This window comes from Arachis hypogaea, chromosome 2 (assembly GCF_003086295.3).
Source record: "Arachis hypogaea cultivar Tifrunner chromosome 2, arahy.Tifrunner.gnm2.J5K5, whole genome shotgun sequence".
Classification (NCBI taxonomy): Eukaryota; Viridiplantae; Streptophyta; class Magnoliopsida; order Fabales; family Fabaceae; genus Arachis; species Arachis hypogaea.
The window spans coordinates 96726189-96750179 of NC_092037.1; the positions used below are offsets into that span (position 1 = coordinate 96726189).

Consider the following 23991-nt stretch of genomic DNA (forward strand, 5'->3'; position numbering starts at 1 on the left):
AGTATATATGATGAGTTAACTTGGCATTGAAACATGCAATATGTGGGCTCATTTTTCATATAAAATAATATTGCCTTTTGACTTCAGAAATTTTTGCTAGGTCAATGTTGATTAAATAATAAGTAGAATTGTAGAAAGCAGAATTTTGGTGAAACTTTCTAGTCAACAAAAATTCAATTTCCCCCCACTACGTACTCTATTATAATATTATCAAGCATTTAACTTATACAAAAGAATTTTATGCTAATAATATCTGATGGTATATTGTTAAGACTAGTCAAAATATTTAGTTAAAGAATAAAATTAAAAGTTGGCGAAACAATTTTTATTTTGATCATCACTTGAAAGTTTTCTCTTAAAATATCTTGCTTAAAAAGTTGGTTTTCAATTTTTTTATTTGTTTTTATAAAATTATTTTTTAAAAATTTAAATTAAAAAATTAAATAAATAATTATATATTTAACAAATTTATCTAAATATTATGATTGATATTTAGTTAACTTGATACATACCCTATGAAAAAGAGGTATAAAAAGGTGTAAAAAATTAAAGTAGCGATATTTGAACAACATATTTAATAGTCAACCTTTTAATCTGAGACTGCTACACATACAGTGACCTGATTTATGGTCATAACTTTCTGCTAAAATATTTTTTATATAACTGCCAAAGTCCGAGATTCTTATACTAATTACAGAATTTAATTTGCAGACTTTAATATTTTTTTAATAAAAATTTCATATTTTAATATTAATTTTAAAATTTTATTTTTTCATAAAATAGTTATTTTTTTCCGTGCCACTCAATAAGATGCACGTTAACAAATTTTAGTGAGCCACTTAATATTTTTAATTTTGTAATTTACATTATATTTTTTATCATACTTTTAAATATTATTAACTAATTGTTGATAAAAAATAATAAATTATACTAATTCTATAATATTATTCATAAATTTATTCATAATAAAAGTTGATTTATTAGTAAAATAATGGTATTTTTAATGAAAATTTGATTATTCATGATCAAGACTAAAAATTAAATATTATAACATTTTAAGTATAATGCATTAAGTAAACATCACTTTGAATGAAAAATTTGTACCAAATAGTATACTTGGTCCCACAATTTATCAAGAAAGTTTTTCTTTTTCTTTTTTTTTCTTTTTTACCATTACTTTTTATTTATAATTAGATGATATCATTATAAGCACATGTTATTCTCATTATTACTATTATATGCCATCATATAACTTCACCTATACAAAGGGTAAAATCCCTCACCGCTGCCAATCACCGTCTAGACAAAGTACCCAAAAGAAAGAAAATATATATTATCAAATTAATCTAAAAACAAAGTTAAAATAGTGCTTTAATTTTACTTGATTTTATATACAAAATATATTATCTAAAAGAAAAAAAAAATAACACTACAAAAAAATAAACCTTTTATTCTCTTATATAAAAATACTTCACTTTTGCCTTCTTAAAAAGTGATCACTTTTTCGGTTTCTTTGTATAAAAATAAGAAATTAAATTACTACTACTAACAAACTTACACTTGTGGGACCCACTAACATGGCATGGCAGTGGTGACTGCATCTGCGAAGGTAAACGTTCCAGAGATTGATGCACGTGACATGGGAATCCCTTCCACGCGCAGTTCAAGGCGCGTGATGTCCGTTCCAAGTCCCAACAAGATTCACTCGCTCTTTCAATTGGATTTCCTCGTTGACTTCACTTTGATAATCGAATGAAACATGAAACATCCACAGTTACAGCTCACAACTCTACCAGCCACTACAAGAGAGGCGTTACATGGCGGCAGTTTTTTTCTCTATTAGCGGCGGTTTTAAACCGCCGCAAAATCAAATTTCAGCGGTTTATTAGACCGCCATGGATATTGGCGCCGGGAGATGATTTCGTGGCGGTTTTCAACAACCGCTGGTATAACTGCCGCTGTATCAGTATTTTGCGGCAACTAATTTAGCGGCAGTTTTAAACCACCGCGATATACAGGTATTAGAATTTAGTTCAGTTTTTACCGGCGGTTTCGAACCGCCACAATGTTCTTACATTTTTCCATTAGAACTGTTTGCGGCGGTTATAAAACCGCCGCTAATTTCAATACAAATTTAAAAAAAAATTTAGATTTTCCTTTTAAAAAACACTAATTTTTGTTTAATTTTAAAGATACATTTGGTTTGCTGATAGCAAGGTATCCTTCAACATGATCCTACAAAATCAATTCACAAAGAGTTCTATTACACAATCTCTAGTTTTTTATTTAGAAATTGCAATCATGATATAATTTAAGCATTTCTCTTCCTATGACTAATTACAAAATCATAGAAATTACAAAAGAGAAATGAGATAGTTTACACATGACCAGATACACATCTGATGATAATGCATTTCTCTTCCTCTAGCTTCTTTCTTCTCTCACCTATTTTCATGTTACGACAAGAATAGATAATCATAAACCACAATGAATTTTGCGAAAATGGTGGCAGAATACTAGGATTGATGGATCAAATTATGAACCTTGAGGCATCCAGGATTGGTGGACAGAGTCTCTTCTTTTCCTGCTAATAAAAGCAGTGTTGATTCCAATGACCATGACGTACCTTCTCTTAGGAGTTGATTAAGTTGCTTTTATATATCTTCTGATAGAGAAGCGCCATTGCGAATTGACTCCTGAGCTGCCTTTGCAGAAGCTAACTCCGTATCCAAGTTTGAAATAGTTTTGTCCAATGTTCTACATTCAACACAATTTCATAAGCTTTGAAATGAAAATTTAGCAGCACACAACACAACACAACAACATCATGGTATATAACTTACTGATGGAAATATACAAGACAGATTTTCTATTGAGCTTTTTTTCCCTTCATCGATGAAGCAAAACAATTAATGGATACAAAAAACGAGCTAAACCAATTTCAAAGTTCATAGAAAGAAAATTCAGAATAAATCAAACTAAAAAGAACAAACCAGAAGTGAATAATAACAAAATATCCATAATAAATGATAAAATCACAAGGATGTGAATTCTATGTTTTCTCTTTGCTCACGCACCTACACAAACATTTATGCCATAAGAAAATTTGCAAACAAGGCCCTTACTATGGATCTCAATAAAGTATAAGCCAAATAAAAGTAATTACCTTTTGTCAAGGTCCTACAGTTTCAGTTACAGCTGGTAGGCCTTGTACCTGCCAATGGAAAAAAAAAGAAAAAAAAAAGAAACAGGTTTATTTAGAAATAAGCTGGACTTGCAAAATTATCATGAAAATATAAGCAGGGTTGGACTTGTAAAATTATCATGCAAATATAGTTTTCCATGAAATCTTCTGCTTTATCAACAGTAACTTAAACATCATATAAAGTCAACAATTACCAGGAGAATAGGTGTGAAATATTTTCCAGATTTTTTTAATATTTTAAAAATTATGCTCCAAACGTTCTTTGATTTAAGGAGGGTGGTGGTGTTTTCTGATGTCTGATTTTTTCTGTTCACATTTTTGAGCTATGTCTTTTCCTTTTTCTCCCTTTTTATTATTTGTGCAGCTGCTTCTGATTTTAAATTGTGGGAGCTTATAAAACAATAAGCTGTACATGGATTAAGATACTGGAGCTATATCCAATTCACCAGGTAAATACAACAGCCATGTTTAATGAGTTTCTGAGTTTCTTATAAGTTAAACCATTGGAGTACTTCATGAATTTGGGCTATTTTTTCCAAAATGTGCTGCATATATTTAATGATTGGATGTAAGGTAAAAGAAGAGGGAAACATACCTAAAGAATCTCCAACTATATCAACTGTGGAGGGTGGAAATCTATAGACTGTTAGTCTGGCCTGGATCCATTATCAGGCTTTCGCCAAATCAAAACCAGCTGTGCTCTTGTTCTTGGCAGGAGTCATGGCATCATTGTTAGAAAATCAAATTAATGATAAAAGGCCAAGAACACCTATCATGTAATAATCCCTTATTATCACTGATGACTATGACAATAAAACTAACCTACTAGTACTTTAAAATGCGAAACATACCTAAGAAATAATATGAAAGTGAAACTAAAACAGCACACTTATAAATACCACCTGCACTAGTTTTGGTTTTAGTGAATGACATTGCAACAATTTCATTCATTAAAGTATAAGACAAACAAAAATAGTTGACTTCTGACATCTGAGGATTATATCTGTGATGGGTCTAGACCGTGGGGGTGAAATGCAATTCCAAACCATGGTTTCTCTTACAAGATTGGAATTAACGTTTTCTATGGTTGAGCTGCTGTTCTAAATCGATGTGTTCCTTGTTAGCATCTTTACACAATTTATGAGTGTGTCTAAGGTAGTGGTATGCATTAACTTAGGTTGTGTTTGTTGCATTCCCATTTGTGGTATTCTTTTGTGTTGGTAGCGAAGCAATGCAAGCAAAATAGTAAATAAGCATCCAAAGACTCTGAAGATTATGATATAGATGGTCCCTCATTTATCCAAGGCTGTTATTGTGATTAGTGATGGCCGATGAGGTCTTTAGTATGTGAAATAATAAAACATAGCAAAACAAAACCAAAACTACAAAGAATCAAAATTGATATAAGAGGGCACGCACAGTAAGATTGATATTTGATAACTATTCATTCTTGTTTCAGTAAAGCTATTAAAAGAAGAAAAAGAAAATGTAAACAAAGTTCCTTAAGAGTAATTTAATATACTAAAAATAAAGTTCTCTTCATAGAGAACAAACTCTTAAAATTTCAATACATTAAAAACTTTTAATTCATTATACATTTAATTCTTTTGACTTATAAAGTTTGATTCCAAATAGAAATCATCAGTGAATTATATGCAAAGACATACATTGTCTTTCTAAAATATTAAAATATGAATCACTTGAAATATAAAAAATATATATGCTCCAAAGGGTGGCTTTAGAAAATGAACACATCTAATTTACTTTCTAATTTACTTTCTAATTCTAATCACTTTCAAAACACATTCATGTAGCTAACTTTAATAATGAAAAGAGGCATAGTGTTGGCACTGAAAACTTACTATCTAGACAGTTCTTCCTAGAGGATGTGGGTATCCATCAATTAGAAAAAAATAAATAAAAATAAAATACTTTTGCAGTATTAAGTATGGTAGAAGATCATGCCATTGGAGCATAAGGCCAATTAAAGCAGAACATACTACACAATTAAGAAATTTTGTACTTAATATAATTTATGATGATCACATAAGAAGTAGATCATAATGAACCAAAAGAGGGAAAATATACCTTCTGAGATGATTTAGATTCTAAGACTTACTTTCAAATGAAGATAATTCGGATTTTGGTTTCACGTCTGTAAACTGCAAACATTTGGCATATTGTCGAACATTTGGCATGCAAAAGCATAAACAACATAAAATAGCACTAAAAATTATTCTTTGCAACACCAATTCAAAATTCAGCACCAATGACATGAAAAATCAGCAGCATTTCACAGTGACTCAGTAAAGTATCAGTCAATCGATCCAAACAAATTGAAATTCAAACTCAAGAAGCTTTTAACAGCATGTTTAACTATGTATAAATTAACACTAATTCTAATCAGAAAATCCTAATTCTAACTTAAACTCAACTAATAACGGCAAATAATCATAACCAAATTAAATTAACACTAGAATCAACATATAACTAATCCTAAATTAACTAAAACATAGGAGAAATCTGAGAACCTGAGTCGAAGAATAGAGCAAGAGCATAGGAGAGAGGGATGCAGTGGCAGTGACCAGCCGCTGCTGCGTCTGAACACGCTGGAACTGGAGTGGCCCTGTTCTGATTCTGCGGCTGGAAATGAGTGAGGTAGGGGCGAGTTACAGAGCCACAATGCGAGGTTGTAAGGAGGAGAAGAAGATGGTCGCGACGGCGCAGGATGGTAGCCAACGGCGAGACAAAGAAGGCAAGAGACAGGGGAAGAGAAAGAGAGAAATGATTTTTGCGGGAGTTGTTCGGCAAAGGTGGAAGAAGAAGAAGAAAGAAGGAAAGAAGAAGAAGAACATGACGGTGGTGGTTCTGTGGTTCTGACGGAGACGCTGGGGTGATGATCGATGATGGCGCTGCGTTGGTGGTCGAGGAGAAGCTAGGGTTGGAGAAGGGGGAGTCATTCAGAGAGCTCTGAACTTGGTCAAGTGAGTGACGAGGCACTGTGGGTTTTTGGCTCTCTTTTTTATTTGATTTCCGGTAGTTGGGAAGAATCGCCGCTATCTTGGTTTCTTTTGTAGCTGAAGCGCAAACCGCTACTATAACCACGCCTATCTAACTAATTTTGTGGCAGTTTGATAAACAGCCACCAATCAACGGCCGCTATCCTCCGTATTTGCTGTAGTGAGCATTTTTCCGTTAAAACTTAAAAGACACTTATTAATTTATAAATTAATTTTTTTTTATGAAAAATATAAAAAAATTATTTATATTTATTAAATAAAAATATTTAAATTTTTTATTAATAAAAAAATTTATTATGTATCTTTAAGATACATATTAATTATTAACATAAATTAATATTATTTTAATATATATTAATTGAATTTTTTTTGTTTATCAAACACTTAATTATTATTATTATTATTATTATTATTATTATTATTATTATTGTGAGCATAAGTAATAAAAATTAAAATTACTTTAAGGAGGTTTTAGAAAATAACTTTTTTTTATACTTTACATGTCACAAAATTTTTACAAAAGAATGTAAGAGTCATCACAACACAGATTTTGTTTTTGATATTGGAATAGTAACGATATTTTTTTAAAATGTGGGTTAATGAGATGTTATTTTTAAATTTGGAATCGTTTAATTAAATAAATAAAAATTGGACTGAGGAATTTATGAAATTGGATCGAGGAATTTGTGAGAGTATAGAAATCGGATCGAGTAATTTCTGTTAAAAAAAATAAAAAATCTGAAGTATAAAAATTGAACCCTTCGATTTGTGTATCTTCTACATTTTTAAAAAACACCAAAAATTATAATATTAAAATATATTCCTACTTTTACTTCTATATAAAAAAAGAGCCCATCACAACAAACTCAAATATTAGACAAACAATATCATCCCTAATAAAATATCTATTCAATAATAAAACATAACATTAATTCTAAAAGCAAAATTCTAATAAGATAGCACAACTAAACAAGAGATAAAAATAAACAAATAGAAAATGTTTTAATGTGTTTGATGATGTTTGTAATTATTCTCATATTAATCAAATCACTCTTAAAATTTAGCATTTTTCAATTCACAATCACTTAGTTATTTGTTCTTCTAAAATAAGATTTTTTTTCTCTATTCCAAACAAAATAACATTAGTATTATTGAAAATTTTGTTATTTCAAGTCTTCCATACGTTTTAAACGATAATAAAAAAACATATCATTCATTCATTCTTTCTAATTTTACTATTTTAAAATCCATCCAACAATAAAAAAAAAATTCTTTAAATTTTTTACTTTTTAGTATATATTCTGCACCCTTAAAACTCAAGCCCAAACGTTCCATATCTACACGATTTTCATCTACACTGGACATTCTTTTTTTGTTGAATTTCCACCAGTATTTGAATAAAAGTGCTGGATTCTTCAAAGTAACATCACCAACTCCTAATTGTTCTAGATCTTTTGGTTTTTGCACAACTTCCTATTTAACTGTTGCCAAACCTCTTCATCTTTTTTTTTTTCAAAAGAACCTTGATTGCAAGGATACAATCTTTGTAGCCACATCTTTAGGGATCTTAAAAAGGCTCGAATAGTGCATAGGTAAACTATTTAGAACCGATTTAATTAACACAAAATTTTCAGTCTTTGACAAATATTCACCCTTTTAACCCTTTAATCTATCCTTTTTTTCTAATTACCTATTTTCAAGTACTCACCCTCTTCGGATTAGTCCCCAAAAAAATTCTTAAATACTTTACTGGTAAGTAATCATTCTTTCATGTGATAATATCATAAACTACTTCCACAATATCATCATCACAAAAAAAAAAAAATAGTATCATCTACTAATTTTGCAAATGAGATAATTGAATTCTTTCTTTTCCATCAGCAAGAGGTTTAAATATTCATCGTTTAGAATTTCTGTCTATTTCTTTTGTTTAATATATTAAATTTATTCACATTTAATCATGATGGCAATTAACATAATTTCACTTTCATATAAAACTAATCATAATAATATCTTTATTAAAGATTAAACTTCTACTCAAGTTTTGAATATGTGATACTACATCTAATAAAAACTAAAAACTCAAGCCAAAACCAAAAAGAAGAAAACATTACTTTAAAAGGATACACCCACCATGGTCTATTCTAAACACAACTTCTTAAACGTTAGTTGTATTTCTTTTTTTTTTAAATAAAATAAATGTAAACATCAACCTTATTATAATCGGTTGGAATACATAAATTGGGACAACCCGACTTTTAAGAGAGAGAGAGAGAGAGAGAGAGAGAGAGAGAGAGAGAGAGAGAGAGAGAGAGAGAGAGAGAGAGAGAGAGAGAGAGAGAGAGAGAGAGAGAGAGAGAGAGAGAGAGAGAGGGTCTCACTCCATTTACATCATGGATAGACTTATTTCATCTTTCATGTGTATAATAATTATGATTTTAAATTCTAACTGTATTAATTAATTCCGTCAAATAAAATTTTATTTGCAAGTTTTTTTATTTTAGTATTTTACATTGACCCTATGTTACTTATGACAATGCCATTTAATTTTTTATTTTACGAGCCTGAAAATAGGCCATGAGGACACAACATCTGCATTCATCATAACTCACAAAACCACTAGCCTGTTTAATTCTGGTCACATCACCACATACACAATTTATTAGCCTCAACGTAAAAAAAGTAAAGAATTCACACTTGTGTTCATACTATGAAATAATAAACAATATATTTATAATCTTTTAAAATAATAATATGTTAAAATATTGCATAATATAAATATTTTAATAACTTTATATGTTACTTATCCTAATTTTTAGTACTACCATCTATTAGTTTCTAAATATATTTGTCTCTTATTGAATTTACATATATTGTATTCATAAATACCAATTACACTAAGAAATATTAAAAATTATTCAATAATAAATAAATTAAAATTACATATTTAAATTTATATTGACCAATCATCATTTTAAAAATATTATATACATATTAAAAATCAATTATCAAATTTATTATTATTTTAATATATATTTTATTTAGAGGACTCATTAATTTCACTAAGTATTATTATTCTCTCTTTTCTTTTCTTTTTTTCTTTATGTAGGAATAGGGAAACTTTGAAAGCTCAATCCTATTTAGGAAAAAAAACAAAAAAGCAAGAAGCACTCTACACTAATAGTCTAATAGACTTGAATATGTAAATATATAAATAATTTAATTGAGTTATCTAATTATTTCCAGATTGGTTGGCCCCAAAAAGAACGCAAACAACTAGGCTCATGATATCATAAAAGTTGCACTTACCCTCTCTCACTTTCATTTTATCACTCACACTCTCACACTCTCTTAACTCTTTTACACACATGAATGGTTAACACATCTCTCCACCTATTATTACCAAAATGCCCTCCCGTCCACCACCACTCTCCACGGCGGCGCCACCCCTCCAACACAACCACCACCACCACAACCAAAGAATCATTCTCATCGGATCCCTCTCCCTCACCATCCTCCTCCTCCTCTCTCTCCTCTTCACCCTCCTCACCTTCCTCTACCGGAAACTCTCCCTCCACCGCACCACCCCCTTCCCCCACCACCACCACCACCACAACAACCACCGCCGCTACTCCTACACGCTCCTCCGCCGCGCGACAAACTCCTTCTCCCCGTCCACCAAACTCGGCCACGGCGGTTTCGGCTCCGTCCACAGAGCCACCCTCCCTTCCGGCGAAACCGTGGCACTGAAGCTCATGGACTCGCCGGGCTCCCTCCAAGGCGAACGCGAGTTTCACAACGAACTCTCTCTCTGTTCGAATCTCAACTCACCTTTCATTCTCTCTCTCTTGGGTTTCTCTTCCGACAGAAGAAACCGCAAACTCATACTCGTCTATGAGCTAATGAAGAATCGAAGCCTCCAAGACGCGCTTTTGGATCGCAAGTGTCCCGAGCTTATGAACTGGAAAACGCGCTTCGATGTTGTAGTTTCGGTGGCCAAAGGGTTGGAGTACTTGCACCATTGTTGTGACCCTCCGGTGATTCATGGTGACATCAAACCGAGTAATATTTTGTTGGATTCTGAGTTTAGGGCTAAAATTGGGGATTTTGGGCTTGCCAGGGTGAAGGAGGAGGTTGGGGTTGTGGTGGTGGAGGAGGAAGTTCACGGTGGTGATTGTGGTGGCGGCGGCGGTGGTGATGAAGAGTGCGATCGTGGTTCGGTGGTGGAGAGTGTGGCGACTGGGACTACTGCTGGATTTGATTTGGAGAGGTCGCCAGAGAGTTTTGCGGCGGGGAGGGTTTTGGATTCAGATGCGTCTCCGGCGGCGGCGGGGACTTCGCCGGAGGTGGGGTTGGAGAAAGGTAGCGTCTTGTCGGATGGGTTGTTTGATGGGGTGAGTGTGGAGAGTGGGAATCAGAGGAGGAAGGGTGGCGTTAATGGCGGTGGTTCCGGCAGGGATTGGTGGTGGAAACAGGACAATGGTGGAGGGTCAGAATCAGGGAGGGTTAAGGATTATGTTATGGAATGGATTGGTAGTGAGATAAAGAAAGAAATGCCCAAGAATGAATGGGTTGCTTCTCCAAGTAGCATAAGTTGTGATGCAGAGAATAATGGTGGTGTTGAAGGATTGGATTCGGAAGCCAAAAACAAGAATAAGAACAAGAAGAAAAAGCAGAGAAAGAGGTTGGATTCTATAATGCACAAATACTTCAATTTTTACTAATGTATTGGATTTTATGTGTATCTATGTCTGAATCAAATATTGCTATCTTAAACTTTTAAGTTTGATTGTATTCAATGCTTGTATTGTATTCCAATTTGTGCAAAATAGGTTGGATTGGTGGGCTTCATTGGACGAGGAGAAGGTGAAGAATCAGCCGCAGCAGAAGAAGGAGAAGAATCGGAAGCCGAGGGAGTGGTGGAAGGAGGAGTTCTGTGAGGAGCTGGCGAAGAAGAGCAAGAAGAAGAAGAGGAGCCTTGATAACAATGGTGGTGAAGCTTGGTGGCAGAACAAAGATGAGGACTTGGTGGTGGTTCAGGATCAGAAGAGAAAGAGGAAAAACAAGACCAGCAGAGGGAGCATTGATTGGTGGCTTGATGGTTTGAGTGGTGAACTAATCCGAAACAACAATGGCAGAAGGAATAGCCAAGATTGGGTGAGTTCCGTGACAATGCACAAATACTTCAATTTTTTACTCAAATATGCGACTGCCGTAATTATGTATAGTACTAACATTGATGTACTAACATTGATCGTGGAATCATATCCATTCTTTTAGATAACTATTCGCGATGAATGTAAAAGGTAGTTATTTTTGCTGACGTGTCGTTATGTTAGGAAAAGTCTAGGGGGCCAGCAATTTTATTGCATTTTGGCCAGCATGTAACCAGCAGAGAAATGTGAGCCATTGGATGAAATTTCATACCAATCTCACACCATCAAATTATCATTGATGGCTAGTTGATGGCTACCAATCACAAATATTACTGGCCCCCTAACATTGCTCGTTATGTTATTAGATGCCCACTTACAGTGCACCGAAATTAAATTCGTCGTACTTGATACTTAGTATTTGTATTTGTGCAACATAGGTGAGTGGTGACATACCAAAGAGTGGTGGAATCAGCAGCACTCCAAGCATGAGGGGGACTGTGTGTTATATTGCTCCTGAATATGGTGGTGGTGGCCAATTATCTGAGAAATGTGATGTGTATAGTTTTGGTGTTCTTCTTTTGGTTTTGGTTGCTGGGAGGAGACCCCTTCAAGTGACAGCGTCGCCGATCTCGGAATTCGAGAGGGCTAATTTGATTTCATGGGCTAGGCAACTTGCTCACAATGGCAGGCTCTTGGATCTTGTTGACACTAACATTCTTTCATTGGACAAGGAACAAGCTTTGCTCTGCATCACAATTGCCTTGTTGTGCCTCCAGAGATCGCCTGCGAAGAGGCCGTCCATGAAGGAGATTGTGGGGATGCTCTCCGGCGAGGCCGACACGCCTCACTTGCCATTCGAGTTCTCGCCGTCGCCGCCCTCGAATTTTCTCTTCAAGTCCAGGAAGAAGGCTCGGTGAGTTCTATTAAGAGAGTGTATTGTTCATTAACTTGTAAGAGTGTATTTGTTGTAGGTCCAATTCTAATTTTATTCATCATTTGTAGAAACTAATGTTAAACAAAACAAAACAAAACAAAAAAAAGAGAAAAATAGTGATAAATCAAGTACTTCCCTTATAGGACTGTTTCTTCTTACCATGTTCTTCCTTTTTAATCTTAATTAACTTTTTGAGTTCATGATTTCAATCACATATTAGGGTTGTTTTTGGAAGGCAAATATAGAAACACTGAGACAATGGATACATAAACAGCTGTGTCTCTATTTGAACTGGACCCAAAATTAGACAAATTTGTGGCACTTGGTCTACATGGGAACACTAATTTTTACTTTGAAGCAATTTGGTACTTTTTAAAGAATATATGAATATGTATATGCCAAGTGCCTTCTGACTCTAAATATTAAGAATTTCGTGATCATATTCATCTTTTTTTTTTTAGTTGGTCTAATTTGTTAAAGTTATGTACAGACTATGCCAATGTTTTTGTAATTAGCATAAGTTTCAGTTGAGAGGGGAAACAAATGTTGGCCCCATTATTCCCTTTTTATAAGTGATTATGATGTTACTTTGTGTTAAGTGGAGAGTGCACTGTCTCTCTGAAAACGAGATGAGAATCATAAAATCATTTTATCGTTAGTGGACCTATGACATGCATGCTTTGGCATATTTAGCTTTAAGCCCCTTGGAACAAATAAAAAGAATCAGTTTTTAAATAGGAAGGATTATAGAAACTTGACCCATTCTCAATGTTTCGAGTTATGGAGTTAATGTCTTGGGAGAGAAGAAACTCATGTCGGAATAGAATATACTACAAATTTTCAAGTTGGATTAGTTGGACTATTAGTAATAAAATTTTGATATAAATGATAAAGATGAAAAAAGAAAAAGGAATTGAATAAAAAAACCTATACCAAATTGTTCAATTTGAGTTTTAAGTACAATAACAACAATAAATACTGGTTAAATAGCTGGAATAACGATACTATTAAATTCTATCATGTATTATGTTTGAAATAAATTTCCCTTGATTATTTTTTTTCAAAGTTTTCTTAGATTTTCTTCTATTTCTAACCATCACTTTATTTTTCATTTAATTTAATCTATTCTTCTAACTAGATGTTTTGTTCACATGTACACCTAAAATGTGATTTCACCATTTCTAATCAGGCATTAGAAAGGAAAAAAAAAAAAAAACTATACCAAATGAATGTTTAAAAAAGAATTCAATAACTAGAACCATATAAAATACAATGAATTCTATTTCTGAATTAAAAACACAATGAATTAAAAATAGCTGGCTCTATATAAGGAAACAGATTACATCCCTTTTTTAATATTCAACATCTATAAACAATGTCACATTAGGGACCAATTTCTTGTTCTTGTATAAAATTTAAGGAAGTTTTGCATGTGATGCTAGTTTATTCTATTTCTGAATTTGGCTGTCCTCACTTCCTCACTCTGTCACTGTCTCATATCATGTGATTTAAGGCCTCAGATAGATATCTATCTGTAAGATAGGAGACTTCAAACTTCCAATAATTTATTAATGTACTGTAATCAGAAATAACAATACTATCTGAGTGCCAATAAAAAATTATTACAAATAATTTAAAATTATCTTATTTAATATTTATTAATTATTATTAAAATAATATATATTTTTAATTATAATAAATATATAATTATAAATATTATGTATATAAAATTATGAATGTTATATTATATAGGATAATTTTAGATATTATCTTTTTAGTATTATAGCAAAAATAATTAGTGAGTTGTGAATTCTATATGCTTGTATTGTGTAGTGGCTGACCCTAACCATTGCTAGATTAATTTATTTTTGTCTCTCTCCTCTATTGATCTCTTGGTTGATTTTGTTTTTCTAAAGGGGATCTCAAGTCTTGTTCTCTTATATATTTGTATATTTCTTTTGATCATAATAAGATTCCTTTAAAAAAAATTGGTTGTGGACTCTGTTTAGTCATAACTCTTTGTATTCTTCGTATGGATTTAGCTAATAACTGTTCTCAAAATATTGAATATAAAAAAGTTTATTGAAAACACAAAAAATTAATATTTTAATGCTTTACATTTATTATTTTTTAAAATATCCATTTTAAGTAACCTTGTTAAGTACCGTTAACAATTTCGTAAATATAGTCATTTTGTTTCAGTATTATTACTAGCTATTAAAGCTGATCTAACTTTCAATTTTTTATAGACAATTCTTTACCCTGAATCAGATGATGATTATGCACAGAAATAGTTGCAATTCTATCTATGTCTGTCATCTCGCGTGGGCCAATGGTGCCTTAAAATTGAGTGTTAGGTGCATCATGTTTATCAGTAGCTCTAACGGATATTACCGGCGCTACGGGTACAAAAAAAATTAGTTATAAAATTAACTGTGGATATAAAATATATATATGTTTAAATATAAAATATAGTTGAAAATAAATTTAAATATATATATATATATATTTACATACAAATTAATTGTATTAGATATATATTAAAATTAGTTATTTAAATTAATTATTAGTATAAAATATATATTAAAATATAAAATATATATTAAAAATAATTTAAATAACATATATATTTATACATAAATATATAAAAATTTATTTTAATAACTAATTTTAATGTATAAATAATATTTTTGACATGTGATGACTGAGTATTTTTTTTTTATACGCATGTTTAGGACTTAATTATCTGTTTAGTTTCTGAAGAATATAATGTCGTCAATTATGGGAAATATCCACTTACACTTTCACTTTATGATATGTGCTTTTTCGTCATGTAGTCTAACGTTCAATCGTGAGGCTTATTCTTATAACTTTTAACCACTTTAACCAAGGTCACTTAACAAAAGTGAGAATATTAACGTCATGTCAACGAAATTCATCGAGGTTAAGAGAAAATTTGTACTTTGTTCTTAACAAACCATCTTATCATGACTATTCATATGGAAGCATTAATTGATAGACTATACATTATGGCTTTTGGTTCTTTCTTGTTTTCTTCGGTAGCTCCTTTGGCATGGGAGCCAATGCGAATCCAATGCAACTGGGGAATAGGTAATAGACATGTCAGTGAAAATCTTCTACGGTATGATATAGTAGCACACTTTATAAAATTGGAAAAATTTCAAGTGTACGGTATTTCAATTGTTTTAACCGTTAATTTCAATTAATATATATTATGTATATTTTTTATAATTTAAATCAACAGTTAAAATAACTGAAACACCGATGTTTTCGATACATTTAAAACTCTTCCTATAAGATTAATCGAAAAAATACTAAGAAGATCTATTATTTTCCGATACACGTTATCATGGTAACATAGGCGAAAAGAAAGTGTTTTTTTTTTAATGGATATAAGTTTATCTAAGACACATAAAAATATAAAATAGTTGGTAGAATGTTAAACAAGTGTTTTTGTTAACCAAAATTGATGAAACTCATTTCCAATGTAAGTGTTTCCAAATAAAAGTGATTAGATTTATGTCTATGGAATAACCACAAATATATTCGGAAGTTTAAGAAATTGAAAATATATAGATGTGAATATGTGATGATTACTGAAACGATTGAGCCTTTTTTTTTTCTAAGGGAAGATTAAGCTTCTATTAAGTTGAAAATGACTCCACCGTTTATAAAATTCCGTGACCCCAAGTAATAGTTCAAATACATTTTAAGCCAACCCATTAACTCAAAATCCGTTTAAAATGTTCAAAACTTTATGAGGCCTGAAATCCAATGGCTTTTTGGGATTATGGTAGTCCAATTCTTTTTATTGTTATCTCGTTTGTTAAGTATAAATTATGTAAAAAAAAATGGGTGGGGATCCAAACAATATTTTAAATTATCTCGTTCGTCAATTTTGAAATTATTTTACATTGCCAAACTATCAATGTAACGCATAGTATTCTCACAATTACCAAAAAAAAAAAAAGGACGCAAGGTATTCCTGTGTTCAGTTGTTCACAGATGATTCAGTTATAAGCATCAACCCAAAAAATCTGCAGAGTCATCTGGGTCAAGTTAACCCGACATCATGATGTCAAAACGAAAAATAAATAAATAAAGGGAGAAAAAAATGTTTCTTTTCTCCATTCATGCTATGCATTTTAGGCATCCATGATCCAACAATATTTTTTTGGTGATTAAACAGAAAAGAAAAAAATAAAGATAAAACTAAATTAATTAGCTAGATTCATATCTAAATTTATTAGATGTTGAAATTCACTCCATGGTTGACTTTAATTCGAGTGAATGTCTACGCTAGAAGCAGCTGCTTTAGCAATACAATTTGCAACACTATTTGCATTCCACTAAATTAAAAGAATAGAGACTCTCCAATTTCAATTCATAACCTCTTTGCCAAATCTCATTCCAGAATATTCTTACCAAGCATTCTTTTGTTTACCAAGAAAAGAGCTTGTAAACAGTCTGTTTCACAAATAACCTCACGAAATCCACTATCCCAAGCAAGAAATAAACCTCTCCAAATTGCAAATAATTCAGCAAAAAGAACACTGCACACTTCGACTTTCCCAGTGCAACCTTTCAACCAACATCCATCAAAATTGCGAATGATACAACCAAAACCAGCATAGCCAAAAGAAGCAAAATAACTAGTATCACAATTCAATTTAATAGAATAAACTGGAGGTGGAACCCAATGCAAACAAAGCGAAGGAGGAGACAAAGATTGATGCATAGCAAAAATAGTGTGAAACTCCCTTACTGAAATATGAATCAAACTCACCACTTTACTAGCACTCCCAGAGTCATCTATATTAAATAAGTCATGATTACTGCTTCTCCAAATCCACCAGATGGTCGAAAAGAAAAGAAAAACATCTCCACTCTTTACACCTCTGTAGAGCCAATCACGTAAATCTGAGTTATCTGAATACAGGCCTAAAAGGTTCCAAACCTCCTTGGCACTAGGGCACTCTCGAAGACAATGAAGAATGGATTCAGAACCATTCTGACACCGATGACATGTGCTAGATAAAGCTAAGCCACGACTCAAACGAAACTCTGCTGTAGGAATAGCATTATGAAGACTGAGCCAAATCAAGAACGTGTACTTCTCAAAAATATGCAGTCATCATACCCACAACCAATTATCATGCTCATTCGAGTCAAACTTTCTTTTGGCTAGCCAACTGTAAGAATTGCAACTAATCAACCGGTTAATTTAGTGATTAATTGCCCAGATTAGATTCTAAAAAGTTAGATAGAGAATTTGAGGGTGTAAAGGTGATTTTTGGACTCAGTGGGTCTTTCTGAGTCAGAAAATGTGTTTTCTGCAAAAAACCGTGAGAAACTGCAAACCGCCAGTTGAACCGGTTGAACCGGTTCAAGTCTGCCCGGTACCGCACGAGAAAAAGTGAAAAATCGTCGAAAACCTTAGAAAAATATTAGAAGTTGAAAACCGGACATTAATTTTAAAAGTTTTGCTCGAAGTTAGGCCAAACGGACTAAAAACGCTAATGGGTTGGACCGGACCCAAGTTAGGCCCAAGCCCAACATATAAAAGGCTCATTAAGTGAACCAAACCAGCCACAATTCCATTAAACACACACACAAACAGCAGAAAAGAGAAAGGGGAGGAGAGGAAGAAGAAACACTATTCACCCACCTTTTCTTTTTGCAATATCTTGAGCTACGGTGTTTCGATTTGCATGCCATCAATGGCTACGCGTTCCTTGTGACGAGCTCTACAAAATCCATGTAAAAAACTGGTAAGGAAATCTCGAATCCCTCTCAGTTTCTCTCTTCAAAATTTCGGGTTTACTAGGGCTTTGGGTTAAATGAGTTTTGTGATTTTGGATGTTTAGGTTTGCTCTAATCTTTGCTTAGCCTTGGGTTTTGACATCCAAACCTGTTGGAAAAGGTAAGAACCATTAAATCCTTGTGAAATTTTGATTTATGATGAACCCTAAGTTGATTTATGATGGTTTATGCATATATAGTTTGATTATTGTGGCTTTGGGAGCTATTGGAACTTAATTGTGCTTATTAGAGTGGAATTGAAAGCTTGGATTGTGGTTGGAAGCTTGTTTGTGCTAATTTGGAGATTTGGTGCATATAGAGAATCGGCCAAGGTATGGTTTCGATTTTCTCTATGTAGTATATAATATTCATGGACACTTAGACTAGTGACCCATATGATAGGTTTTGAAATTTTATGTTGTTGATGATTGTTTGTGTTGATGAGGTATAACAATTTGATGTTGTTGCTGTGGTTAAAAGATGAAGTTGAGATATGATGGGTGGGGATGAATGAGTATTGTTAAGTATTAATTTGAAATTATAGTTGAGTTGATGATGAGAATTGATGTTGATATGATGATGATTGGTGGATATGTTGTATATGCTATAATTGAGATTGTGGATAGTGAAATGTGAAAGGAAATGTGGTATGATTGACTGTAATATGATCCAAAGGTTAATCTTGAAAAAAATGGGGTTTAGAATGGTTTGGTATGGTTTTGGAAGGTATATGGTAAGAAAATGAGGAAATTGTGAAGTTTAGTAAAATTGGGTTTTTGGTAAACTTTGTTCGATCATAACTTTTGCCTAGATTTTTGAAATTAATTGAAATTTATTTAGAATTAAAGATCTTTGAAAATCCTTTAAATCGATATAAAGTTTGCAAAATTTGGAATTTTGTAGAGAAAGTTATGATCATTCAAAGTTGGTGTTAAAAATCTAAAATTCTGCAAAGTTGCAGAATTTCATGATTTCTGATATGTGCGGACGCACACTCTGCGAAAATTTTGACCTGTGCGGATGCACACACCTGTGCACACGCATAGGCAGCAAAGTGCGTTCTGTTTGCCGCGCTAGCACAATTTTAACGCGCACATATCTAAGGAAAAATTTAAACCTGTACGGACGCACAGGCCTGTGCAGACGCACACGTTGGGAAGGCCAATCTGTTAGGGGCGCTGGCACAGGTTGTGCGAGTGAACAGATTCTGTAAGTTTTGCCACCTGTGTGTACGCACACATTTTGAAATTTCCTGGGCGTGCGCACGCACAGACTCCTGTGCGGCTGCACACGTCCTGTTTTTCAAATTTTACTTGTTTTTCAACTATTTTACCTTCTTGACAAGGTTGTAAGCTTTTATAACACCATTTTAAGGCTTTTGGGCTTGGTTTTGAGTATTTGAAAATAGAGGCCTAGGTTTCTGGCGTGCTGAGAATGATTTGACGTTAGGTGAAGGATGTTTGATATATGAGATGAGGAATGATGAACTTTTGATATTTGGAATCTGAGTTATGGATGGATAGTAGTTGAGATGAGTCAAGGACTCGGATTGAGATGATGGATCTTAGAATACTGAAAATTCTTTTTGAAAATCACTGAAATAATGTTTTTACTAAGATTATGAGACGCTCTGCGCCCGGCAGTGACGGTGGTTAATCCCGCCTGTTGAGGTAGCGGCGGCGGCGTAAGGACGGTGGTTAATCTCGCTTACATTGAGATGTGAGGTCCGAGGCAAGAGTATCCTGCTTACATCCCTTCGGATCTGTAGAGCGTGCAGGTGCCGGTACTTGGATAGTGATCCGAGCACTATATCTCGGGGGTTCCGATATGAGAAATCCGAAGGGCGACGTCTCCATGGAAATGTGTCGGGTTGGCAGTTGAACCGATAATGTGATATCACAGCCAGTAGGGCAGGCATTCATCATATGCATTTTCTATCTGTTTGTATGCTTTGTTTACTTGTAATGGCTTGCCTAATTGAATAACATGCTTACTTGCTATTTGAATTATTTGCCTTATATGATTCTACTTGTGCTATACTTGCGTTGTATATTACCTGTGTTTTCTACTGGGATTGAGGTGGTTCGGAAGGTGGTGGCGATGGGATCGCAAGGAGGATCGGTTGGTGAAGGCTGTGGGACAGCGGTGTTTGGTTAGAGTAAAAATCCCTTAAGATAGATTACCTGGTTTAATTAAGTTAATGTTGGTATATTATGATTATCTGTTTTAGAATGCTTAAGTTTGAAATCTCTTGATGGATATGGAGCTTAGGATTGCCTTTGGCGTCCCGGGGTCTTATATCCTACATCACTGGGCACTGTTACCATATTGAGAACCTCTGGTTCTCATACTATATCTCTGTTGTGTTTTTCAGATGCAGATCACAACCCACCTCGGTGAGTTGCTTTGGATGGTGACAGCAGCGGAGTATCTTGGATTCTTTTGGAGTCATTTCGCTTTATTTTGTTTATACATCTCTCACTTTTGTATTTTGCTTTGCCTAGAGGCTTGTATATGAGAGAACAAAACTTGTATAAGCTGTCTTGACTGTCTGGTTTCTGTATATCTGTATGTGGCTAGCCGGCTTAAACTCCACGAGCCGTGGCTAGATTCTTATGACATTATACTCTATTATTTTTTTATATCATATCTATATCTTGTGCTTTAAGCTGGTAGCTTCGTTAGTACGTTTTGCGCTTTTCAAATTCTATTTTGAGCTATATCCTTCATCGGGTTTCTAGATATTATTAATTCCTTCTATATATGATATGTATGAGCTTAGAACTGTCGTAATCTCTGATTAACCTTTGCTTTACGACGTGAGGTAAGGCTTAGGCTAATTAGGATGTTACACCAACTGTACCCACTCTAGCTAAGTAGAGTCTAGAAGATGCCACACCCCACGACCAACCCGAACTCTCTCCAACATTCAAATTCAGATTATAAGCATTCAAACGTTGTTTAACATCTTTTGGAATGTTAGAGAAAACATCATGGAGATTCCATTGACCATCTTTCCAAACATCTTTAATAGTTAAATCAGAGTTAGATATATGTACAAAAGGGACATCTTGAGCAATTGGACCTTCAATACTCAAATTGTCAAACCAAAAAAATTGATCAAGTGACCCAACGCACCAAGAGAAGGCATCCTTAAAAGCACCAAAAGCCTTTGAGATACTCTTCCAAACATGAGAAGCGTTGCAATGGACAGGGCCATCTAAAACTCCATCATTTCTTAGATACTTTGCTCTCAATAGAGCAACCCAAGGCTTGTCTTGACAATGAAAATGTCTTGACAATGAAAAAGTTGCCAAACCAATTCACCAAGTAAATATATATTAACACACGCAGGATCTCTAACACCCAAGCCACCAAATTTCTTTGGAGTGATCACGGTCCTCCAATTAACAAGAAAAAGACCTATGTCATCAACATGACCCTTCCAAAGGAACTGTCTCATCATAGAAGACAATTTATCGCAAACCCAATTTGGAAAAAAAGATACTTGCACATGAAAGACAGGAATGGATGCTGCAACAGAATTGATCAGGCAAAATCTTCCCCTCACCTTTTCAATCACTGAGTGAAAAGAAGCCCTATTGGTACGGAAATGATTAAGATTAACTCCAAGGTATCTTCCTAAGTCCAAAGCAAAACATATTGAAGAAATAATAGTAAAAATATCTCTTCTACGAGCAGTCACATTTTTAGAACAAAAAGTTTTAGACTTTTCAAGATTTACTTTCATAGCAGATGCCTTGCAAAAAACGTTAAGAGAATGTATGACCATTTGGACCTGACTTTTTGTAGCCTGACAGAAAAGTAAGAGATCATCTGCAAACATCAAATGAAAAAATTTTGGGCCACCCCTAGTGACAGAAACTGGTTTTCACACACCCTCGACCACCTTATGAGATATATAGCAAGCAAGTCTTTCCAAACAAAGCACAAATAAGTAAGGAGACATTGGATCGCCCTGCCTAAGCCCCTTTTTAGGAGAAAAACTATCCAATCTATTCTCATTCCACATAATAGAAAGAGATGATGCACGGACACAATTCATAATCAAATTAACAGTGATGATAGGAAAACCAAAAGCAATGAGAGTACTCTCCAAAAACCTCCAATCCACCCTATCATAAGCTTTTTGAAGATCAATTTTAAAAGCAAGAGTACCTTTCTTAGATTTTGCGTGCTTTATGAAATTTAGAATTTTTTGGGCCACGATAATATTATCAGGAGCACCACGACTCGGAATAAAACCTCCTTGTAAAGGGCTAACAATATCTGGAAGAAAAGGATAAAGTCGATTAGTCAATACTTTGGTGATAATTTTATAAACAACATTACACAAGCTAATAGGTCTGAAATCCTTCATAAAGGTAGGGTTATAAATTTTAGGAATAAGCACAATCAGAGTTTCCATGATGCTAGGATTTAAGTACTCTCCCAAAAAAAGGGCTCCAGAAAATATTCCAAATTTCAGTGCTTATTGTCTCTCAATATTCTTTAAAAAAAATAAGCTTGAAAGCCAGCTGGACCAGGAGCCTTAAAAGGGCTCACGCTGAATACTAATGACTTGACTTCCGCAAAAGAGACCGGGTCAATTAACATATCACAAGCCTCGGTGCTTAGAGTGGGAATCAGAATATTCCCTAAACAATCAACCTTAACATCTTCCGTTGTACCAAAGAGATTCTTGTAAAAAGAGAGGGCTTCTTCCTGGAGAATATTTGGATCAGTAGACCAAGACTCATCTCTAACATACTCTATTATGGTTTCTACGCACCAAAGTCTGAAGATGAAAGAATTTAGTATTTCTATCCCCATACTTTACCCATTGCTCTCTAGATTTCTGGTACCAAAAAAGTTCCTCTTACAATAAAAGCCTATTGTAATCTTCCCTCAATTCAGCTTCTTTAATTCTAAGAGATAACACATCGGTAACCTCCAAACACCATTGAATATGATCAATCTGATATTCCAGCTTACTTTTTGCACAAAAATATTTCCAAAAAACTTTGAGTTAAAGTCCAAAGAAGTCTGTTGAACCATCTTAAGCCTTTCAGTAACGCCTCCAAACTCTTGATTCCAAGCCTTACTAATAACATGTTTATAAGAAGGATGTGTTGTCCACGCAGTTTGGAGTCTAAAAGGACGAGAACCTTTCACTTTGGGACCACCATGACAACGAACTAAAATAGGACAATGATCAAAATGAAGCCTGCTAAGAATTTTATAATAACCCTCAGGAAACATTGTCATCCACGCCTCATTAACTAGAGCTCTATCCAACTTTTTATCCAAGTCCCTGCCAGCCTGAAATGTTCTATACCAAGTATATCTCCTACCAGTCACTTTAAGATCAAAGAGCTCATAGTCATCTAGAGTAGTAGCTAATAGACTAGCTTTGTGAGAAGAAAAATAAGTACCCATACTCTCGTCTGGCACCACAATCTTATTAAAATCACCAACAGCTAGCCATGGTCCATTATGGTCTGAATTAATAGAATGCAAATGATCCCAAAGCATACTTCTTTTTTTCAAATTGAGGACTCCCATACACTACACTACAAAGCCAAACTAAGTTACCCACACTCACTTTCACTGTGATACATTGGTCAATTTGGTCTATAACCACACAAAAAGCATTAGCAATAGAAGATAGAAACCAAATGCTACCCTATGTCCTACTGCTTTTTCAATACCAACACAATGAAAATCCAACTTATCCAAAAAATTCTTCAAATTATTAAACATAGTACGAGTCTCAAAGAGAAAGAAGAAAGATGGTTTATATATTCTCACCAAATTTTTACAATACACACGGGCCATCTTGTTAGACGCACC

General features: G+C 33.7%; 1 protein-coding gene and 1 long non-coding RNA gene across 2 annotated transcripts; one reads left to right on the top strand and one right to left on the bottom strand.

Moving 5' to 3' along the window:
* Positions 1–2263: 2263 nt before the first annotated feature.
* On the bottom strand, positions 2264–5193 carry LOC112754297 (uncharacterized). Its single transcript, XR_003178462.3, has 4 exons — positions 3801–5193; positions 3167–3214; positions 2544–2757; positions 2264–2445 (listed from the first exon to the last, which is right to left on the bottom strand). It is a non-coding gene; the product is annotated as an uncharacterized lncRNA (long non-coding RNA).
* Positions 5194–9463: 4270 nt separating this feature from the next.
* Positions 9464–12473, top strand: LOC112754299 (receptor-like serine/threonine-protein kinase At2g45590). Its single transcript, XM_025801913.3, has 3 exons — positions 9464–10909; positions 11058–11382; positions 11819–12473. The coding sequence occupies exons 1-3, from the start codon at positions 9633–9635 to the stop codon at positions 12296–12298; spliced, it is 2082 nt and encodes a 693-aa protein (XP_025657698.1). The 5' UTR covers positions 9464–9632; the 3' UTR covers positions 12299–12473.
* Positions 12474–23991: the final 11518 nt, after the last annotated feature.

Coding starts and splice junctions, on each gene's coding strand:
- LOC112754299 (XM_025801913.3), top strand. CDS start 9,633: ATGCCCTCCCGTCCACCACCACTCTCCACGGCGGCGCCACCCCTCCAA. Junction 10,910..11,057: donor AAGAAAAAGCAGAGAAAGAG/GTTGGATTCTAT, acceptor TGTGCAAAATAG/GTTGGATTGGTGGGCTTCAT. Junction 11,383..11,818: donor GAAGGAATAGCCAAGATTGG/GTGAGTTCCGTG, acceptor TGTGCAACATAG/GTGAGTGGTGACATACCAAA.